Genomic DNA, 23421 nt, shown 5'->3' with positions numbered 1-23421 from the left:
CTCTTGGGTAGACACAGCCTGCACCAGGGCAAACTATTGGCGAGTGAAGTAAGGCTGGATTTCCATCCATTCTTGCCCACTCAGCAGGCACCCCCTCCAGCACACAGCAGTGCATGGAGGCCCTAGACACAGTCCCTGCCCTCACAGAGCTCACAGAGATGGCTCATGAGGACACAAGCGCAATGCATGATCACAGATTGCCTTAAAGTAAATATTCTGCATGATGTTTAGTGACAGACGGGCTTCTGTGGACAAAGTAAAGGATGGAGGCCTTTCCAAGCAGTTGACATTTATTCAGAACCTGAAAGATGAGGAGATAGTCATGCAAAGAACCAGAGGAAGAGCCTCCCTAACAGAAAGAACAGCATGTGCAAAGGCCCTGAGGTGGAAGGAGCTTGTCATGGTTAAGACTAAGAAGGTCAAAGAGGCAGGCAGGGCCCTTGTGAGTAAGAGTAAGGAGCCTGAGTTTGATCCTGAGGGCAGTGGGGGACTGCTGAAGGGTTTAAGCAGGGGTCACATGAGGGGATAGATGGGTATGTGACTGGGTTGGCAGATATGGAACTTCATACAGAAAAATCCCATTCTATGAAACTAGTAAGTTAGCCCTGCTCTCACCTCCTATCTCGTTCCTTTCGACATCAATCCAGGATAGAGGCAGGGGAGGAGGAGAGAAACGGAACATGCTAAATCGAACTGCTGAATGTCTCCAATTAGCCGCACCTTCTGAAATGGCCTCTTGAGCCAATGGGAAAGCAGTCCAGGAAACAGAGCTCCCACCCTGCTGTCCCAGAAAGGAAGGTCCCTCTGTGGCTCTCCCTCAGAGACAGGTCCAGGGCCACTGGGGCCGCAGAGGATTGACTTTTAAGTCAAATGTGTTAGCCGCTGCTTGAATTGGATGGAGAGGGCTTTCCAGGGACTGAAGCTGGACTTGAGTTGTGCCACGTGGGCAGGAGGACCCCGGGTTGGTGAAGGGGCAGAGAGAGGATAACGTCTGGGCAAGAGGATGGCCTTAGGGTTCTTGCTTCCGCCCCCAGTAGGTGTGATGCCGACGATGTTGGGCGTGTGGTCTCTGCTTCTCCTCTGAGGTCTGGAGACTCCGTGCCAGGGGCTGCTTGAGACGGTGGGCATGCTTGCTCGGATTGACAAGGATGAACTCGGCAAAGGTGAGCCCGAGGTGTGCAGTGTGTGAGGGGTCCAGTTGCAGAGTAAACCACCCGAAAGATAGGCTCACGTGCTTATGCTTCAGGAACAGATGAGAACAGGTTTTGATTCCCGACTGCATAGAGTGTTCAGGGGGTTAAAGGTTTGCTTGCAGGTTCCAGTGGGTGATTAGTTCCCTCTCTTCTGAGAGGTGAACCGGGTGGGAGGGGCATGCAGGGCCTGTGTCTCCCTCAGGGACGGGGGCGGGGGCGGTTGAGGAGGTCCAGGGGAGGGTGCTGGTTGGGCCAACATCTCTGCCCCACGTTTCTGGGGTGGGGGAACTCCACTGGGCATTTGCTGCTCCAAGGCTCAACGGCCCAGGGTGACCATAGTTGTGAATAGCAAATGCTTCAGGGAGGCTACCCTGGCCTGCTGCAACCTCCACGAGGCGGTCCCTTCCATCTTGCCCTTCTCACAATCCGCACAGAGTCAGACCAAGGGTGCCCAGGAGGGGCAGAGGTCGCCTCCTCCCTCTTGATCGTTCCCTGGTGGCTGAGTGCTCCCTTCTTTACTTCTGCCCCAACTTTCGGTGCTACCGGGTGACCCAGGGTCAGGAGCCCTAGTCATACTCTTGGTCCCAAACCCAACTTGCTGTGTGACTTTGGGCAAATCTCTGCCCCTCTCTGGGCCCTAGCTTCCTCATCTGTAAAAAGAACCTTCCTCCCCACCACCCTGTTTGCAGACATCCAGAACTCGCTGGTCAGGGGGCTCATTTTGCAGAACATGCTGGGGACTGTCATATCTGTGAACTAGGGCCTCCTGGGCTCAGGGGGCCTGCTTGGAGGAGGTGGTCTGCTGAGCTATGGAGGGGTTCTTGGCATTGTCAAGGAGCTTTCTGGGTGAGTCCTTACAGTGTGGCCGCTTGGCCACCTACCTACTGTGTGCCCTACAGGAAGTCTGATCTTTTCTTTGCTTCAGGGAATAGAGAAGATGTTGACTCTTTTTAATTTGTTGGCAGGCAGTGGGAATTTCATGGGGAGCCTGGACAGGGAGTCCCAAGAACCAGAGTCAGAAAATAAAGAGTCTACTGCGTGCCAGGCAGCATGCCCCTGTGGTTGAGGGTTCCAGCTCTGGGGTCAATTTCACTTACTCACTGTGTGACCTGGGGCAAGTTGCTCAGTCTCTCTGGGCTAATCCAAGTTGCTGTCTCTGGGTTAATCCAGGTAACTGCATGGCTCCCTCCCTCCTCCTCTTCAGGTGTCTGCTCCAAAGACCCCTGCCCTGACCAGCCTCTCCTTGTCCCCTTGCCTGCCTTCATGTTCTATAGGGAATGAATCACCCCCCGTACCCCATATATTTCACTTTTTTTTTTTCTTATCTCCCTTGCTAGATTATAAACCCTAGGAGGGCTAGGACTTTTGTCTGGCTTGTTCACTGCTGTGTCCCCAGTATCATAAATAGTGCTTGACACATAACAGATGCTCAAAAAATATTTTTGAATGAATGAATGAAATCACTTAAGAGCTAATATTTATAACTTAATGACCACTTAGACAGGTTTTTCTGGGTGCCTGGCACTGTGCTAAGCATTGTGAGTATATTATCCAATGAATCCAAAGGTAGGAATGTTACCAACTGCACTTAATAGGTGAGACGATCGACGTCCCCACAAGCAGTGAAGGGACTTGCCTGAACTCACCCAGCTAGGGAGTGCAGTAGCGGGGCAGGGCGGGGGCGGTGTCTGGGTGTTTAATCACCGCCATACCTACTCCCAGGTAGGTAGGAACGAGTCCACGGCTGGTGGTGGATCAGGGGATGGCCAAACAACAGGCCTCAAGAAAGGCTGAAGGCCAGGAGAGGGGTATGGGGAAGTGTCACTGTACAGGAGGAAATGGAGTGCTGGGAGCAGAAGGGGAATGGATGCCCACCTCCCAAAACAGTAAACAGATGTCTGGAAAGGGAGCTGGTAAGGACTGACTGCTCAAGGATCACTAAGTGCCAATCTGTCGCAGGTATTGTCATTATCCCTATTTTACACCCAGGGAAACTGAGGCACAGAGCAGCAATGTGACTTGCCCAAGGTCACCCAGTCAATTAGTGGTAGAGCTGGGACTTGAACCATCTGGCTTTTACTGGCTGCGCCATGAGCAAACTACTCATGGGGTTGTTGCCAGGACAGTGAATCTGCATCAGGCTGAAACAGAGCCTGGCACATAATAAATGCTCCATAAATATTAACTATTATTATTATCATTATTAATAGATCTAGTCCCCCTTCCACTGTAGAATCCCCTCTACTTGGTGAGGCTGGGGCCTCAGACATGAACCACTGCCCTAGCTTCAAAGAGCCCCCAGTATGAGGTCAGACCCAGCAGTCATGATTCTGTAAGCTCAGGGCAGTGATAGAGGCAGTCCAGGCAGGGTGTGGGAGCTGCTCAGAGGAGCGTATTTGCCTGAGTCAGAGAAGCAGTAAGGAGGGCTTCCTGGAGGAGGAGATACCCTAGCTGAAATCAGGAGAGCTGGAGGAGTCACCTAGCTGACAGTGGATGCAGAGTGGCAGGAAAATTAAGGAAAGGGTATTCCAGACTGAGGGAACAGCCTGGGCAAAGGCCCAGTGGACAGAGAAAAAAATGAACTGTGGGGAGCTGTGTTTGAGAACACCCTTGGGTTGTGTGTGTGAGAGCCTAAGAGATGGGAGTGGAAGGACAATGACCCAGGCCAGAGACTGAACCAGGGCTGAGGCCATTGGGATGGGGTGGAGGGAGCACTTTAGCTCATTGAGCCTCCACTGAGGATGATGATATTACACTTCCAGAGCATATGCTTTACCAGCTGTGCGCCTACATTATCTAATTTGTCTCTGCAACATCCCTATGAAGTGGGAACTTGTATAACCCCACTTTACAGATGCAGAAACTGAGGTCCAGAGAGGTGAAGTAACTGGCTCAAGGGCCCACAGTTGGGTTTATGGGTTAGAGGTGGGACAGGGGACACACCCAAGAGAGGCTCCAGGCTCTGCCTGGTCTGGGATGGTCCAGGCACTGAGGGACTGGCCCTGGGGCGGGGGGCGGGTGGGGGGGTTGTCTGGTGGTCAGTGGCCCTCTCCTCCATGAAGGCTGAAGACTGAGGAAATCACACTGCCGAAGGTGTCTCTGAAGCTGCTGCCGGGGTTTGGGGTGCAGCTGAGCCTGCACACCAAGGTGGGCCTGCATAGCTCCGGGTGAGTGTGCCCCTGGGGACCCCCTACCTTATTGTCTCTCCACACCCACCCCCTGCCCCCCTATTTCCTCCTTCCTTCCTTCCCAAGAGACTCCCACTTTCCTATTCCCTCCCTGGATCCCACCCCACTACCCCTCCCCAGGGATCTCCATCCCACTGACGTCCAGAGACTTCCATCACTCTCTCTGGAGACCCCTACCCCAATGCCTGGAGCTCACTGGTGGGGGCGCAGGGACATGCAAAGGGGCAGGGAGGCAGGAGGTGAGAGGAGGGAATGGGGCTACCCAACCCGCCGCTCGTCAGAGCCCTGGTCAGCGGCCCCGGGGTGGGCGCGGCTAAGGCGGCCCTGGTGGGTGGCGCCTGGCCGCCTGGCCACGCCTCCAGCATCTGGTCTCGCAGCCCCCTGGGGGGCCTCTTGCAGCTGGCAGCTGAGGTGAACGTGTGGTCGCGGGTGGCGCTGGGCGTGAGCGCGCGGTGTACGCCCATCCTCATGCTCAAGCGCTGCAGCACGCTCCTGAGCCACATCAGCCTGCTCTCAGGGCGAGTCCGCGCTCTTGAGCCGGTGTTGGGCGGCTCCCCGCGCCCGGACCTCCTCGGGCTCATCGCGCGTGCGCGCACCGGGCGGAAGTCTCCTGGGTCTCCAGGGAGCGGCCGGCTGGGCGGGGCCTGTCTCACCAGATCAAGCCTCGGCGCAGACCTGCAGACTGGCAGGGACAGGGACTCTGGCCCAGCTCGCAGCTTGCAACGTCCACTTCTGAGCGTCCCCCTTCTCCAGCCCCTGAGATCCTGCCTCCCTTCTTCCAGGTAGAATAAGGGCCCGCTGTGGTCCCTTGACCTGTAGGCATTTCAGTCCCTGCTGTTGGCATATACGAGACCCAGCTCAGCCCCTGACTTGCTGTGTGACCCTCCAGGGGAACCCCTTCCCCTGTTTGGGCTTCAGCGTCCCCATCTGTATAATGAGGACCTAAATTTAATGATCTGGAAGGCTCTGGCGCTTTTATATCCATCTTTTCCCCCAGCTGTCAGGACACAGTGATCCTTCTTGCATGGGACAGCTGAGGCCCACAGAGGGCAAGGGACTTGCCCAAGGTCACACACACAGCGTGAGGCAAGCACAGAGATGGGCTGGTCTCTGGACTCAGGTCCAAGGCTTTCTCACAGCACTCTGCATCCCCCGGCCCCCCCCGCCCCCCCACCAGCGACACCTGCCGCCTCCCCTGCCTCACACGTTGAGTCAACCCCTGTTAGTCTCTCTGTTCCAGGCTAAATCCCACACCCACACCCCACCTTTGCTGGGTGGCCCTGACCAGTGATGGGTTATCGGACAGCTCTGTGTTAGCTCCCAGGAACAGGGTGAACCGGGGTTGGCCCTGTCTGCAGAAGGGTTTTAGTAAGGGGTTTCCAGGCAGGGTCTTGGGCTCCTTAAACCCCAGTGGCTCCATCCTGTTCCTCTGCGCTAGAGGGGGCTTGGAGGGGGTGGAGCTCAGGAGGGTGTCCTGTGGTTGTGGTTCTGTGATTTTCACCCCTCCCTCTGTACCCCCATACTCTCCAAACAGACCTAAGCCCATCTATCGATACATGCACATCCTCAGGCCACCCTCTCAGGCATTCATTCATTTGACAAATACTCATTTATTCAACAAATACTTATTGAACCCTCACTCTAAGCCAGGTGTTGTTTTAGGCCCAAATGTCACTCATCTACACATATTGAAGACGAAGGGAACAGACAATTACTGAGCACCAGACATGTATACACTCCCATTTGATCTCAACAGCAACAGCTCTCTCTAAGGCAGGCACTGTACGGATGGGGAAACTGAAATCCTCCTCTGGGTCCCATGGTGAAGCAAAGCCAAGATTTAGACCCAGCTGCCCAAAGCCCCAGCAGAGCCCACAAGGAGAGGAGATGGGTGATGTCCAGAACCGCCAGTGCCCACCCTGCCCCGTCATCTGGGTTGGCGCTGTCCCTGCGTGGTGGCCACACCTTCATGCATCTCACTCTGCCCAGGCTGCTGCCCGCACCGCTCTTTGGGGTCGTGGAACAGACACACTTCAAGGTGCTGCCAGAATTCGAGAGTGTGAGGGCTGCAGGCCAGGTACACTCTGGGCTGTGCCCCTCCTCCCCCGGCTTTGAGTTAATCTGGGCGCCAGGCAGGATTAGGCTGTTCTTTCCTTCCACGCCCATCAGGTAATCCCATCCTAGCCTGCCCACAGGCCTCCCAGGTGCTGCCTGCGAGTCTGTAGGTGGGCTGGCACGATCTGTCCCCAGACCTCTGAATCCAGGTGACCTGAGTCCCCTGCTCCCAAATCCAAGTAAGTCCCTTTCTTACCCCCTGCTCTGTCTTTGCCACCTGTATTATTATTATTGACTTTATACTTTTCTTTAAACTAGGTTTGAATTAAAAAATTGGGTCACTCAATGATTTTAAACGAAGCCCTGTGCTTGGCAAACATGTCTAGAAGATCACATACAGTACATGTTAAACACATTATGATTAAACTGCGCCAGGATGCTTGTCCATGGCCTGCCCCCGTCGTCCCTTGAACCACACTTAAGAAAAGCTGGTCTGGCCAAAGCCCCAATTCACTGAGGACAGAGAGGGGAGGGCTTGTTGGGGTCACACAGCCAGCAAAGAGCAGTCAGGCCTCCTGATTCCCGGTCCTGGCAGGACCTCTGCTGTGAGTCCTTGTTAAGAACACCCATGGAGGGGCTTCCCTGGTGGCGCAGTGGTTGAGAGTCCGCCTGCCGATGCAGGGGACACGGGTTTATGCCCCAGTCCGGGAAGATCCCACATGCCGCGGAGCAGCTGGGCCCGTGAGCCATGGCCACTGAGCCTGTGCGTCTGGAGCCTGTGCTCCGCAACGGGGGAGGCCACAACAGTGAGAGGCCCGCGTACTGCAAAAAAAAAAAGAAAAAAAAAAGCCCCAGCCGAGCCAGACAGGTCACTTCTCTTCTCCGGCCCCAGCTGTAGAATGAAGGGGCTGAAGGAGTGAAGGGGCTGGGCTGGACCACGTCTGGGATTCCTGCTCTGGCGGACTCAGATTCTGTGATTCCCAGACTTGGAATTCTGGAAGCCGGACCACTTGTTCCCTGATGTCACAGCCCAGGGTTTTTTTAGGAAACCCAGGGTGGTGTGCACAGTGGATGCCCTGGGCCAGCCCTGATTCCAGGTGGAGGGGAGGAGGCACCCCTCTGTGGGATCTGGATTGTAGGTCTCCCAGTGCCCACATGGATGGCAGGAGGGACCTGAGACCTTGTTTCCTTGGGGGAGGGCCTTGTCCCTACACCCCAGCTAGCCTCTGGAATGTGTCTTCTTGTCCCCCCAGCATCCTCCAAGGTTTTCTGAGGGGACTCATGTAACTGGCCCTCTGCACCACCCACTCCGCCCTCTGACACTTCAAGGTCCAGCCCCTCCCCTGCCTCCCATCTGTGTGTCTCACCATCCATCTCCATCGTCTGCCTTACCTCAGTCTCTGGGACCAAATAGCAAATCATTTAAAGAAAATGAAGCTGTTCCCTGTGCCAGGCTGGGGCCCGCTGTTACTCTCCTGTCTCCTCCGGACACAGCTGTGCCCCGTGGTGGGCAGCGTGCTGGGCGTGGTGAATGAGCTCCTGGGGGCTGTGCTGTCCTCCTCTCTGCACCTGCTCTTATGTCTCCCCCACCCTTACCCCAGCGGGTGGGGTATCAGGGAAGAGGACGGGGCAGAATTCTGGGACCTTTCATGCCTTCCTCAGACTGACGAGGCCGCTACATTGAGGAGGCCTAATGGTGGTGTTCTGGGCTGAGGTCAGTTCCCCAGGGTAAGGAGACCCGGAGCCATCCAGGTCTCTATCTGCCGGGGGCTTCAGGCCACTTACTGAGCACCGGCAGTGTGCCTGGCACTGTCAGAAGCATGAGGCAGATACTGTTATTATCTGGGCAGACAAGACGACTGAGGCCCAGAGCTTACATAAGGAACCCAAGGCCCCGCGGCCACAGGGGCCCCCAGCCTCTCTGAGGCTTGTGGAGACATGGATGCCTTGCGTATTCACAAAAGGGCCTTGAAAAGTATAAAAATGCATAACTAGGATAAAGATAGAAAACTTGGGGGCAGATATGTCTCTGAATGTGGTATTATATGAGAGAGACAGGGCAACAATGTGGTTAGTGGCACCAGCTCTGGAAAACAGGAACCCTGGCTTTGCTACTCTGTGGCTTGTGTGGGCTGGGGCTGGTGACTTCCTCTGTTGGAGCCTCAGTTTCCATATCTGTAGAATGGGGATGACAGTAGTGCCCTGGTGAATGCTTAGTAGAGTTTTAGGCATTCAGCAGGCACTCAATAAATAGAAGTAGAGCCTGTTATTACTGGGGCCTGGGCTCATGGGGTCTTTCTCCTTCCTCCCCTCCTCATGCAGGCCTGGTGCCCCTCGGGGCTCTTGGGTCTGTGGAATTCACTCTGGCCACATTGCCTCTCATCTCCACCCAGTACGTAGAGCTGGATGTCAATGTGAGTGCCCGCTGAGGCCCCGCCCACAGCTGGGGGTGGGTGGGGTACAAGTGGAGGCCAGGCAGGGGATGCTAAATCAAAGCCAGGTGAGTGAGCTTCCCTGAGACCCTGGCACGCATTGTCTCCTGCCCCTGCAGCCCATTGTGAAGAGCGTAGCAGGTGACATCATCGACTTCCCCAAGCCCCCCAACCCCATCAAGGTGCCCCCCAAGGAGGACCACACATCCCAGGTGACTGTGCCTCTCTACCTTTTTAACACTGTGTTTGGGCTCCTGCAGACCACTGGTGCCCTTGACCTGGACATCACCCTTGAGCTGGTGAGTATGGCACCCTGCCCTGCTGGACCTTGGCAATGCTAGCGGTGACCTAGTCACATCATCACTGATCAGCTTTGACGAGCCCTCTTCTTATAATAGGAGAGAGTTGGACAGGTTTATAGCATGCACATGCCCACTCTTGTCCTTCAGGCCGACACTGCTAATTGATAATGGCCTCTACTTGGCTAAACCTGAATGGGATTTCCAAATCCTTCTCAACATGACACTCAGGACGTTACTTTGTATTGGTCAAAATTGGCATATGAATTGTAGCCAGCTTCCCATCCCTGCACCAGATGAGCCCTTCTAGAGTCAAAACCCAATTTTACACTGAAGTGTGAATGGCTAACATTCCCATTGCTTTCTCAAGAGCACATTTGAGTTGGAGAGAAGAAGACTAGGGTTGGACTATACCAAAGGTCACTTGGACATTTGTTTTGAAGCTTCTGAGACCTCTCTGTTTCCATTCTGGCCCCTCTCACACCCTCACAGATGTCTGGAAGCCCCAGCCCCCGGAAGCCTTAGCCAGAGACATTTTCTTGGTCTCAGCCCTGTCCAAAGGCAGGGAGCTCTGAGCTACCTGGGCTCCTACATGCAGCTCAGCCCAAGGGAGTAGGGATTGATTACTCACTTCCTGCAGGTGGGGTCCAGAGAGCACACTGAAGGCCTATGGGGTGGTTGGAACAGGGTCCTGAGCTGGGAGGCAGGTGTGACTAGATTTTCCAATTTTTTAGCTAGAAACTGCGAATTTATATGAAATGTCCTGGTGTGTAAATAGTGGAAACAAATTTATAGTATTTGAAAATACTTGGGGGGTAAAAGGCAAAAATGTCTGGGGTCAGATCCCTGGGCCTTCAGATTATGTGCTCTGGCAGAGCAGTTTAGAAGTTCTAGAATTAGCCTGCCTGGGTCAAAACCTGGTGCCACCATTTACCAGCTTATGATCCTGGACAGAAGCCTCAGGTTTCCCATCTGTAAAATGGGAATAATCGTAGCACCCACCTCCTCGAGCAGTTATAAAGATGAAATGAGCGAAGGCACACAAAACCCTTAGCATGTGTCTGGCATGTAGTAAGCACTCATCATTGGTCAATAGAAGGAACATGAGTGTCTTTAGAGAGGTATGTATAAAATTGGGTAGGGGGAAACTACTTTGTGTGTGCTGAGGGATCCCTATTTGGCTCTGTGTTTACCGCCCCCCATCCCATTTGGTCTTGGGTCCAGGTTTCCAGCTATGTTCCACTGACAACTACAGAGCTGGCAGCTTTGGTCCCTGAGGTGAGTGACCCTTTTGTGGGCTTTGTTCACTGTAGCTCTTTCCTGATGACCCTGAGTGGACTCCAGAATCTTTCCCAATACAGCTCTCCAGACAGCTGCAATTGAATGTTGAGTCCAAATTCATACTAAAGTGTGATTGACTAACACCATATCCTTTCCTGATAGCAGATTTTGCTTAGAGAAGAAAGGACCAGCGTCTAACTACCCCAGAAGTCAACTGGGCATTTTTCCTGGGGCTGTTGCTCCTATGTCAAGCAGATTCTTTCCGAGTGATTGAGCCCCCTCCCTCCAACTGCCTTGCTTCATCTTGGTCTCAGCCTTCTTGTCCTCAGAGAGAAGACTCAGGGCAGTGGCCATGGAGATGAAAGAGAAGAGGGAAGATTCAGGGGAGATTTGACTAGTGGGCATCAGTCAGTACGTGGCTGCAGGGCCTGGTCCTCAGCTTTCCCATCCCTCCAACTGGGGCTGAATCAGCTTCTTTCCAGCTGTGGGAATCTGAATTATACTGAAGTTGAAATGACTGCTACAGGGTCTTTACGTAACGGCAGATTCTGACAGAGGTTAGAAAGAGACCCACAAGGCCTGGGTTTCCACCAGAGAAGATGGAGAGGGCAGCTGAATTTGGGGACACAGACAAACTCTGTGAGTCCTTGAAGGTGGTGATAGAAAGCAGATCTGGTGGGCCTGAGTGGGGCCTCTGCTTATTGGTGTTTTGGGCTAAAGGGCATAGGTGTCTCAGGCAAAGCCTGAGATTGGGGCTAGACATTCAGAAGAACCTCATTCTTCTGAGGAGTTGTAAGATGGTGGAAAGGGACTTGGGGGAGGCCAGGGTGGCAGGACCAGGGACCCATGGATGCAATAGGCATGCCATGTCTCTTAGCCTGGGGAGGCTGGGCTTGTCTCTGGAGCCTGAAGCCTTTGTTCTCATAGCATCAGAGCCCTGTGTGTGGCCCCAGTCCTGAGTTTGGTTCCATAGCTTCAGAATCTGTGGATATAGGAGGCTGGAATCCGGTGATTCCTCCTGTCTTTATGATACTGCAACTCTGGGAGTTGGGGCTTGAGGAATTGGTCACCAGATCCCAGCATTCAAGTGATTCTAACCTTCTGTGGATGCATGGTTTCCAGCATTTCTGTAATCCACGATGTCGTGATTATGAGATTCAGCATTTCCTGATTGTGTGATTCATTCAGTCAACTAATATTCACTGAGCACCTACTATGTACCAGGCCCTGTGCTAGGTGCTGGGCATGCAGAAGGGGCAAACGGTGAAAAGTAGACAAAAGTCTCCGTGTTCAAGGAGATGCCATTGTTGTGGGAGGGACAGACATTGAACAAATAAGTAAGTAGAATATACACAGTGTCAGAAAGAGGAGGGTGCTCTGCAAAGCCCTCATTGAGGAGGCAACGTGTGAGCTGAAGGCTGAAGGAGAGGATGGAGGGAACCATGCAGGTGTCTGGGGAAGACATTTCTGGCAGAAGGAGCAGCAAGTGCAAAGGCCCTGAGGTGGGAGCATGCCTGGCTAGATGGAGGAACAGCGAAGTGGTCAGTGAGTCTGGAGAGGAGAGAATGAGGGGCCAGTGGTGGGAGGTGAGTTAGGAGGGCAGAGGATGGATGATGTAGGGAGTGTAGGCATCGGGGATATTTTTTGTTTTGTTTTTTATGTTGTGTAATAAAGTGTGTCCTAGGGGGAGGATTTTGACTCTGCTTGGTTGTTCTGTGAATTGGTATCTCCGCACCTGAGTGTCAGCCTCGTGGGGGCCAAGACCAGGCCTGTCTGGTTCAGGCTGTTACCTCAGCTCCCAGCACGGTGCCTGGGGCCCACTAGGTGCTCAATGAGTGTTTTTTGACTGACTAACTGATTCTATTAGTGGAGCACCTAAGCTGCCCCTGCTTCTCTCCTCGTGCCCCCTACTCTGCCCCCGACTCTGCCCCTGCTTCTCTCCAGGCCCTGAGGAAGCTGCCACCAGGCCAGCAGCTCCTGCTCTCACTGCAGGTGAAAGAAGCTCCCACAGTCACGCTCCAGGGCAAGAAGGCCACGGTCTCCATCCCAGCTAACATCCATGTGCTGTCCTACCTCCCTAAAGGGACCTACGAAGCCTTCTTCCAGCTGAGCGGAGTGAGCATCTGAGGGGAGGGAGCCGGCACTGGGGTCCTGAGTAGGGCTGACCCTCTCCAGGCTGTGGATCTCAGGTTGGGAGGCCCCACGTGGCACAGCACAGGAAACCCCGCCCCCAATGTCATCACCTGAGCTGAGACCCCAGTGCCCTTGGACTCCCACCTGCTCCCTCATCACACATGTGTCCACTCTGCTTCCTCAGGATCTCAGGAATTGCCCCCACCTCCCCAGCCTCTCTGTGCTCAGATATCTCTTGGATGACCCTCCAGCTCCCTCCTGGCCCCCACCTCCAATCTGCTCCCCTCTACCCCACCGCTACTAGTCTTCCCAGCCGTACATCCGGGCAGTGGCAGGTCCTTCCCCTGCTCACTCTCTGCCCTGGCTCTGCACGGCCAAACACCATTCCATCCCCAGCCCCTTGCCTCATCCTTGTGCCTTTCCCAGCCTTGCGCCCTAAGCCAGTTACTCAGGGCTACCAGGTCGCACCACCCTGCCTTTGTTTGTACAGGGACCACCACCTGGAGGGCAGTTTCTCCCCTTCCCTTGGCTAACTCCTCATCTTCCAAGATTCAGCTCAGGAGTCCCCTCACGGGGGATGCCTTCCCTCACCCACTGCAGGCTGGATTGAGGATCTGTCCAAGCTCCTGCAGCCCTAGAGCTGCCTCGCATCCAACACCGATTGCCCTCAGCACCCCAGTTCTTGAGCGCCAGAACCTTCAAGTTACCTCCTCATAGCCTAGCATGGACCCTAACACACAGTAGGGCCTCAGCAAGAGGTAGTGGAGGAAATGGATGGTGGAAATTCACCTGTCGGCCAAGGCAGACCTGTCCTCAAGTTTCTTCTGCCAAATTCAGTGTAATCTCTGCCTGCTGTTCCCATGCAGGTGATGACTTTAAATGCCCAGCTGGCTCCGTCAGCTACCAAGCTGCACCTTTCCCTGTCCCTGGAACGGTAATGTGGAATCCTGGGCCTTGGCTTTATGAACAAGAATTAGGGACTGACAGAAACCCTCTCTTATTTATTGAGCAGCAACTAAATTGCAAGTGTTTTACCAGCATCTTCCTTGCCTCTGGGACCTCCTGGGAAGGGGTGGTATTAGCCCATTGTACAGATGAGGCAACTGGGGCCCAGAGAATTGGCTCTAGAGTGGGCATCTTCCACTGCATCTGCTCAAAAGCTGGCCCTGGAGATAAACCTGCTTTGGGGTATGGAGTCTAGACTCCTGAGTTATCAGCCCTAGAGGCTGGCCATGGAGGTAACTGTCCTTGAATGTTGTCAAATGCTTTGTTATTCATGTGGACTAGCTATTTCTCTAGTGTCTCCACCCCTGTGGTAACTAGGCCTCATGATTATCATAATGACCAAGATGGTGATGTTGATGACAATCTTTCCTTACATGTGCATGGCACAAAGCCCAGGCTCGCACAGCGGGTTGTCTCTGGAAGCAGGTCCACAGTCTGGGCCTTCATTCTCCGGGCCCAGTGCTCTCACCTTGGCCTGGGGCCTGGGGTCTCTCTGTCCCTCCCCTGGATGCAGGGGTTTTCCCAGGGGACTCTGGGATCAAACTGTCCTGGGCCATAGGTACCCGGTGCTCACCTGACCCCTGCCGGCCCCTCAGGCTACTACTACCCCCCTGCAAGTCACCACCACCGCCCCATTTGTAAGCTTGACAAAAGGCCTCACCAACTGCCAGGGTTCGTCTCCCTTTCCTGGTGGCAGTTGAAGCCTCAGCCCTTCAGGAGACATAGATGTGTGTCCGGGCTCTGGCCCTGGACCTGCATTTGAGCCAGCTGTGATCCGTTGGTAGTTTATTGCCTTTAGTGAGCAGCTGCTGGGTGCAGGGCACTCTGTGTCCAAGGCTCAGTCTATGGGAGGGCCACTCCTTAGAGAGGTTCAGTCGAACCACTGGGATTCAGACCAAGGCTCCAGGGCCACGGAGTCAGAGGTGGCAGTCATGATATCTCAGAAGGAGGTTAGCTCCCTCCAGGCCCATTTTACAGGTAGGAAAACTGAGTCTCTGAGTCAAGGCTGGATAGAGGCAGAGTTGGCCCTGTAACCCTGCTTCCTCCTGGAGAGCTAGGGGTGGGGCAGACTGGGGGTGTGGTGGGTGCTGGGGCCCCTCAACATCTCTCTTCTGTCCACCAGGCTCAGTGTCAAGCTGGCCTTCTCCTTGATGCAAGTTCCTGGGAGGGTGAGCAGCTTGGCATTGGTGAGGGTCTATAGGTGGGGGTGAAAAGGAGGCAGGATGAGTCATGGGCCATATGACTGAGCTGGCCCCAGTCTGGGCTCTGCGCCAATAAGCCAGAGTGGGCAAACATCCAGGCAGGTGTGTGTGCGTGTGGGGCGGGGGGCGGTGTGGACGCGCATACGCACGTATAATATAGTCATTGTCTTAGGAAAGTGAATCTCATGATCTTCCGAAGTCTTGGAACCTCACAAAGTTGTAAATGTGTAGAACCTCACTAGGGTTCAGAATTCTGGAATTTCACACAGTAATAAGGTTCCTAAACTCAAAAAGTTCTAACATTTCAGAGGCCCACAGAGCCCTTAGTTTCCTGCTTCTCAGAGGCCTGAGATTCTAGAATTTCACGATGGTCTCAGGTTCTAGGTCATTTTAAGTGTTTCTAAACTCACAGGAATCTAAGATCAGACCACACAGAGTTACTGGCGCTGGGCACATTTCCTCCCTCTTTCTCAAGACACAGGCCCCACAGACCCTTCCTCCAGCAGAACAGCTCTTCCAAGCTCATGGGGCCCAGGGTGAACCCTGCCTAAATCACAGAATCCCCTTTGGGGTCACTGATGGACAGCCCACCCCAGCGGGCCCTGTGCCCACCAGGAGCTATGTCCTCAGGCATGGGGGTGGGGAGGCTGGGGAAGCTGGACCTCTGGATTTTTCTCCCTGGGGAAGGGTTGCACAGATCCCTGCAAAGCCATACCTCCCAGCCCTCTGTGTGCTCTGTTGCAGGTGACCCATTTAGAAGAATGGCTCAGTGATATGGTCCGGATAGCTTACATGCCAAAGCTCAATGGTAAGGGCGGCCTTCACTGTCTTCTTGGACACATGGAGTGTCTGAACTCCGGATTGCCAAATCCATTGCCTCTCTCCATTGTTATTTAAAAAAATTTTTTTTATTGAACTATAGTTAATTTACAATGTTGTGTTAGTTTCAAGTGTACAGCAAAGTGATTCGGTTATTATCCATTGTTCTTAATAGAGACACTGAGGCTGGAGAGCTGTTGATCTCCATTTCTAAGATGCAGAAACCAAGATTGTTGCCATTCAGACAACATTGATTAGCTCCTACATCATGCCAGACTCCGGGCCTCAAGAGCTTGTGTTCAAGCTCACAATCCAGAGTGAAATAGTCATGTAAACAAATGAGTAGAATATAGATGACCCAGAGTGTGCAAGGGACTGACAGAACCTCAAGGAGGTTCTATTGAAGGGACCCCTTAAGATGATACAGAAAAGGGACATTTTCATTTGGGTTTAGTAGGATGAGTAGGAGTCTGCTAGTATGGGAACCTGAGTCTCCAAGAAGAGAACTGCCTAGCTCAAAGAAAGTTGTGGAATAGGGTCAGCAGGTCCCACCTGGGCTCCCCACATATCTTTGCTTTCAACCACACCCTCTTCACAGTGAACCTGGATGTTGGAATCCCCCTGCCTAAGGTTCTCAAAGTCAGTTTTGCCAATGTGGCCCTCGTGATCATAGAGGTGAGTTTCCCATGCGGGTGTGACCTAGATGGGCCTTAAGCTTGTCTCTGGAGAGCCCTGCTTGAAACTCATGAGGGGACTGCTCTGCCTCATCAGCTGGTCTGTCCCTGCACCATTTTCTAAGTTGCTCAGGGATTATAAATTACCTAACTTGGGAATGGCAACTATATGATGTATGTGCTATCACTCCTTCCTTACTTGCCCATGGCAGACATTGTCAAGCAGTCACAGAGTTCTTTCCTGCTCAATTCAGACACAGGACTGGCCGATAGGGTGGAACCTCAGGTCTACTCACAGAATCACAGTTCCCCTGGTCCAAGGGTAGCAAGTACACATCCTGTCTCTCCCTTCTGCTGTGCCCATGGCAGGCGTGGCTAATAGATCATGACATTTTTTTCTTACTGAATATTGACATGGCCTCACAATCCTTTTCAATCCAGCACAGCTTTGAGTCTCGGTACAGCTCTGGGAGGTGGGCAGATCAGGGAATTCTTCGCCCATTTCCCAGATGAGGACCGAGGCTGAAGGAGGCCAGATTTCTGGCCCAAGGTCACACAATAAATTAGCAGGAGAAATGGCACTTGAACTTATGTCTCTTAAGTCCTAAAGTCAGTGACCTCTCCCACACTGAATGTCATTTATTCATCGTTCATTCATTCACTTAATAAGTGCCAGCTGTGTCCCAAGTACAGCGCTAACCCCAGGACATGGGGTGGGGGGCACACAGAGATGGCTGCAGGGATGGGGGTGTGTGGTGGCAGTGTTGGGCACAAGGACTCAGAGGGCCTAACCTTGAGCCATTGCCGCTTGCAGAATGCCATTGTGCTGACCGTGGCATCCTAAGGCTGACAGATGGCCACCATCCCTCCCTGTTGACTGCCAGAGTCCTGTCCATCTGCCCGCTCTGCCTCAATTTCCCTCCCAGGCTCCAGCCTGTGTCGGTGACAGTATAAGTGCCCTTTATCCACGCAGGCTCACCCATGTGCTCTGGGCCCTGCAGCTCTGCCCCCGGTCTTGGGTGGGGACTGCAGGGTTAGCCACAGCACTCTGCTTTGAAGAACGCTCTGGGGCCTCCTTGGCAAGTCCTGAGCTCTCAGTAAATGACTCCTCTATCTCAGCACCTCCCGGCTGTTTTTTTCTCCAGTCACACAGGGGCTGCCTTGGCCTCTGCCTCTGGTGCCCTCCCCAGCTCCAGGCAGGGCTCCTGGGAGGCAATGGGACTTGGGGCCTAGTCATTGTAGCTTCACATCCCAAACTTTGCTGGTTGGCCCGGGCAGCCTCTGTGTCTTGTCCTGCCTTCCTCTGCCTCTGCGTCGGGCTCCCTGTGTCCCTTCCCCTCCCCGCCTCTCCCTCTCCTTTCTCTATTTTTCTAAATACCTCCATCTTTCACTCTGTCTCTCTGAGTCTGTGTCTCTCTGTCTCTGTCTCTCCGACTTTGGGACGTATCTCAGAAGTGATGTCTGAGCTGAATTTTGAAGGGTAAGAGTTTTCCAGGGAGAAAAGGAGCCAGCATTCCGAAGCAAAGATGAGTGAGACTCAGTGTTGCCCGGGAGGGATCACTACTGGCTACACATCTGCTGTTGACACACCTCAGGATAGACCTCAGGACAAAGCTACACTGAAAAAAGCTACACTGTGCGGGCAGGGAAACTGACACCAGAGAGGAGCCTGGCTGGCCCAAGGCCTCACAGTAGCAGAGCTGGGATGGGAAACTGGGGGTCCTGCATCTCTCTCCTGGGCTCCTCTCTGCTGCTCAGGATGGGCCTCCTTGGTTCTGGGGAATGGCCGCAAGTTGGTACTTATGAGTGGGCCTGAGTGAAAAGGTGCCAGTTAAGTTTTGGGAACTGGATCAGAGGATTTGAGGGGGGTGCAGAGAAGAGTTGGAACCCATCTAGATGTTTACCCACCAGTAGGAATGACCGTCCTCCCATCCATCCATCCATCCATCCATCCATCCATTCATCCACCCACCTACCCACTCATCCTTCCATCTACCCATCCATCCATTCACATACCCATTCATCCATCCATCCATCCACCTTCTACCCTTTCTTCCTACCCCTGTCCCTTCTTTCCTCCTTCCCTCCCATCCACCCACCTACAATTACTGGCACCTACTACATGCCAGGCCTAGTGCCGAGTGACATGTTGGGATTTATCTTTGACTCCTTTCTCATCTCCAGTGTCTCCTGACTCCCATCCAAAACAATGCAGTGATTAAATGAGTAGCTTGTGTTAGCTGCCTGTGTTCAGACCCCATCCCAGCTGCCATGTGGCCTCAGGCAAGTCATTTAATCTCACTGACTTTCGACTTCTTCCTCAGTAACTTGGGGATGATAGTGATATGGTTTTGAGGGTTAACCAGCACTCAGGATGGTGACTCACCCATCAGAAGCCCTCAGTGCCTTTAGCCCGTGTTACTGCTGTATTATTCTCCCTCCTCATCCTGCCTTCACCTGTTCTGCCTCTCCACCCAAACCCCAGCACACCCTCCTCCTCTCTCACGAGGACCGCACCTGCCCGCCCTGTCCTCACGCACTCCTCTCTTCCATCCTGTCCTCCTTCAGCTCATTCTTGACCTCATCTGACCATCTGTCAGCTCAGCTGACAGACCTTCCATGGCTGGATTCTCACGGCCAACAGGAAATCATCCAAACTCCCAGGTTTGGCATTCAAGGCTGCCTAGACGTGGCCTCAGCTGATCCCCTTGGAGCATGAAGAGGGAGCAGAGCTATCTCTGTGCCTCAGGCTCCTCATCTGCGAAATGGGAATCCCGTAGGACTCACTCATAGGTCGTTAGAGGATGAAATGAGACAGTCATTGTAGAGTACTGAGAAGAGTGCCTCCAGCCTCACGTGCCCTAGGCAGGGTCTATTATTGTGTTCACACTGGATTGTCACTGCCTCACCCTGTTTTCCACTTGACCAAGAGCACCTCAAGGTCAGGGAGGGTCTTTGTCGTGGCGGGTCCTGTGGCTGCACACACACAGTAGCAGTGAGAGCAGCTAACCTCTACTGAGCACTTACTGTATACCGGACATTGTGTTAGATGCTTAACATCCCTTTGCTCAGTTTATTATCATAGTGACCATAATCATTGGGTATTATCACCCTATATTACATATGAGGAAACAGGCTCAGAGAAATGGAATTGGACAGCTTCTAAGTGGCAAAACCAGGATTTGAACCAGGTCCTTCTTACCCGTACTCCAAAGCCTGGGCTTTTCACGGCTATGCTATAAAAGTAATACTTGCTGTGTTTATTTTATGCTTACTAAGAGCCAGAAACTGTTCTAAGGGCTTTAGATACATATGTCATCAACTCCTTGAATCAACCCTTCTTTCTAGGAACTGTTTTTACCTTCATTCTAGAGTTGAGGAAACCTGAGGCACAGAGAGGTTAAGAGACTTGCCCAAGGCCACACAGCTAGGAAGTAATGAGGTTAGAACCTGAACCCAGGCCCTTGACTCCAGAGCCCAGGCTCTGAGCCTCCACACTTAGGGTGGGCAATGAAACCAGACGTGCAGGAAGCCCCCCGTTTGGCATCCCCCCTGCAGGCCTGGTGAGCTGACGGTTCATGAGGGGGACAAGTGCTGAGAGGAGGGGTTGGTAGTGGGGCTGGTTCTGTTTCCTGGTCTCCACAGCCTCCTGCATGAATCCCCCACAGCCTCCTGCATGAATCCCCCAGCCTCCTGCATGAATCCCCCCTGCTGCTGAGTCACCTTCAGGGTGAGTTACCTCCCAGGGCCTGGTCCCACCAGCTCCAGACAGAGGTGCCTTTTGAACGCTAAGTCCAAGTGATCTCCCTGGTGCCGGAGCTACACTAATCCTCTCGGTGCCCGGGGGGGCAGGCTGGCCTCATGGCCACCAGAACCTGGCTGGTCTCAGGACTGAGGACAGGCACAGAGCCTCTGATGACTCACCTTCATGTGTGTACCGCCCTCTACAGTTTACAGTGGGCGTTGATCCCTGATGTCTGGTGGGAGGGATGGGGAGGTGGAGAAAGGCACAGCTGCCCTCTTTGCATTGTATTTCAATTTTATTTTATTTTATTTTTTAAAATAGATTAATTTTATTTATTTATTTATTGGCTGCTTTGCGTCTTCCATGGCTGTGCGCGGGCTTTCTCTAGTTGCCGAGGGCTTCTCATTGCGGTGGCTTCTCTTGTTGTGGAGCACAGGCTCCAGGCACGCAGGCTTCAGCAGTTGTGGCACGCGGGCTCAGTAGTTGTGGCGCACGGGCCCAGTTGCTCGGCGGCATGCGGGATCCTCCCGGACCAGGGCTGGAACCCGTGTCCCCTGCATTGGCAGGCGGATGCTCAACCACTGCGCCACCAGGGAAGCCCCTGTATTTCAATTTTAAAAGGCAATATTTGTGTTTAACACTAAGTGCCAGGAATGGGGAGTCAAAAACGGGGTTTACTGAGCCCCCACGAAGCTCCAGGCATATTCCAGACGTTTCCTCTTTAATCCTCAAAACCCTGCTGGGAAAGTGTGATTATGCCCATTTCTCAGATGGCCAGACTGAGGCCCCAAAGGAGAAGTGATTGTCCAGAGCTGAGAAGTCATATGGGATGTAGGAACACAGGCACATGTGGTTCTTAGGGTCCCTACCCTGGAGCCCGTCTAGCCCCTACAGATGATAAGATGGTCCAGGGCCTGGGCTCAAGCACCCCACTCACACCCCTCATGGTTTTCACCGACTTGCTGCCTTGTGGTGCCAGCAGGGACCCGGGATGATGGGAATAAAAATGCCACCTACTGAGCACCTACGGTGTGCTGCGCCCTGTTCTCAGCACTTTGCATGATTAAGTCACCTGACCTTTACAACATCCTTTTGAGGCCAGGCCATTCTGGTCACCATCTCAACACCAAAGAAACAGGCTTGGAGAGAACTGGCAGCAGAATTTGAACCCAACATCTGGCTCCAAAGCCTGTCCCATTAACGCACCCACTGCAGATAGGGAAACTGAGTCCCAGAGAGGGGCTGGCCCAGGGGCCAGTGGTGACATTGGTGAGCTTGGCAGGACTTAACATCACCCATGCCTGCCTTCAGAGCCTCCACTGCCCCCCGGTAGGAGGGAGGAAGCATCTCCCTGCAGAGTTCGGCAGAACTCACATTTATTCTCAGCCTGGCTTGAGAGCAGGCCTCGGTGGGGAGAGACAAATGCCCCCCCCACCCTAGAGAGGTTCTCAGGTAGGCCTGGTGGGGGAGGGAGGAAGTGGCATCAATTAAACATGGAGGTAGGACCTAGGCTGGGGCTGGGGGTAAGAGGCGAGGAGAACTCAGATTTCTCCCCAACTGGTATGGAGAAAGTAAGAGCATTCGTTCATTCATTTGCTACACTGGTATCTGCACCTGTGTTGGGCTGAGAGTGGGGCACAGGCTTGGTTTCCCCAGAGCAACACCATCTCAGTGGGTTGGCATTGTGGAAGGCAGAACCTCCTTGAATGCTGAGGAAGAGGTCGGGGCTGTGTCCCAGCAGGGTTTGGAGTGGGCAGTGGCTGCCACTGAGGGGTGGGTGCAGGCACTGACTGGGAAAGAACAGGAGGAAATATTCTGGGGTGATGAAAATGCTCTATATTAAGATAGGGGTGCTGGCTACATACTGTATAACATGTCAATATTCAACAAATAAACATAACATTTGTGCATTTCACTGTATGTAAATTTTACATCTAAGGAAAAGAATCATAATGGTATCCATGTTGAAATGTTTAGAGGGAAATATACTGCTAACTGCAACTTTCTTTGAAATACATTTAAAAAAAAAAGATGGATTAATGGATGAATAGATATGCAATAAAGCAAGTATAACAAAATGTTAATGGTAGATGTAGCTGGTGGGTGTAAGATGACAAGCATATGGGTGTTCGCTGTATGTATAGACATTTCAACTTCGCTGTATGTATAGACATTTCCTAACAAAATATTGGGAGAAAATCCTCTGCAGGTCAACAGAAGCCTATCTGCTTATTCTCTTCGCACCTGCCCCAAGTTTGAAGAGCAGATCCATATCCATCTCCCTGAATCCTCAAATCAGTCCTGTGAGGCAGGTATTATACTCATTCAGCAGGTGGAAATATGTAATGAGAGGCACAGAGCAGGGAAGTGGCCGGCCCAAGGTCAACCAGTGAGTTCAGGGTTGAGCGAGGTCTGAACCAAGGTCAGCCTGATGCTGAGTCTGGGCACAGCTGTCTGCCCAGGCCATCTGGAGTGGGCAGTGCCTGCTTTAGAGCTGGAAACTAGATGCGTCTGGGGGTGTTTCCACTTCCTCCATCTGGGGGCCTAGCTAGGGTCTCCAGGAATGTGTCCAGACCAGGGGCTGATAAACCCCAGCTCATGTGACACCATCTGGGGCTGAACAAGTGCTCAGAATTAGCCACAAACCGCAAACCCTTGTGGTTTTGGGTCTCGATGCCCAATGTGCAGAGCAAATCCGGATTCCGGTCTCTCGTAATTACACGGTGTTTCCCTCCCTGGGTCCAGGATCAGACTTCAGCTGCTATATAGACTGGCCTGTGATCAGGTTCAGCCAAAGCAGAAGGCCCAGTGAACGGGACTCTCAAGGCTGAGCTGCAGGGACCTCCTGGGGGTAAGGAGGAGCCTCCTCCCTCTTCAGAGTCCGGGCAGGGGGAGGCTGAGGCCTGGGGAGGCAATGAGGCATGTCCCAGACTGGAGACCTGCCTGGGAGACCCTTTTCTGAACCTCAGTGATCTTGTCTGAAACATGGGCATAATCAGGAGAACCTCTCAGGGATCAGCAAAAGGGCCTGAGTCCCTTTAATTACATGGGTGAACAGAGCTTCACTCATCTTTCCCAGGGATGCTGGGTACTTGGGACCTTTGCTACCTCCCTGAGACACTGCAGCTGCTTGCTGATGCCAGAAATCCCTCCTTTGATGCCCATCTTTTTAAACTGAAGGTGGTGATCCCTCTTTGAACACAGAACTCTCTGGGCAGTGGGGTTAGGATGAGGTGAGGAAGCCAGGGGGAAAAATACCCTTTTGAACATATTAGTCCTTAATAGTCTAGTATAAATGAGTGCCTCTGATACTCTCCTGGGAGCAATTAGGAGTGGGGAAAGAACTTGGGGGCTTTGTGAACTTCAAGGGATGTGGGGGCAGGGAAAAGGGAAGA

General features: G+C 53.2%; 1 protein-coding gene across 1 annotated transcript; it reads left to right on the top strand.

Annotated features, from left to right (window-relative positions):
• The first annotated feature begins 1051 nt into the window (after nucleotides 1-1051).
• BPIFB3 (BPI fold containing family B member 3) lies at nucleotides 1052-17125 on the top strand. The gene is given in 15 exon segments (XM_007446838.1): nucleotides 1052-1163; nucleotides 1883-2039; nucleotides 4256-4360; nucleotides 4759-4899; nucleotides 6371-6458; nucleotides 7931-7989; nucleotides 8757-8850; nucleotides 8988-9167; nucleotides 10392-10445; nucleotides 12393-12563; nucleotides 13448-13515; nucleotides 14710-14743; nucleotides 15533-15596; nucleotides 16206-16282; nucleotides 17096-17125. Coding segments are annotated over 15 exon segments (1434 nt in total).
• The last annotated feature ends 6296 nt before the right edge of the window (nucleotides 17126-23421 follow it).

This window comes from Lipotes vexillifer, unplaced genomic scaffold (assembly GCF_000442215.2).
Source record: "Lipotes vexillifer unplaced genomic scaffold, Lipotes_vexillifer_v1.1 scaffold75, whole genome shotgun sequence".
Lineage (NCBI taxonomy): Eukaryota > Metazoa > Chordata > Mammalia > Artiodactyla > Lipotidae > Lipotes > Lipotes vexillifer.
Note: the sequence above shows the minus strand (reverse complement) of the source record. Positions and strands in the feature narration are given on the sequence as shown.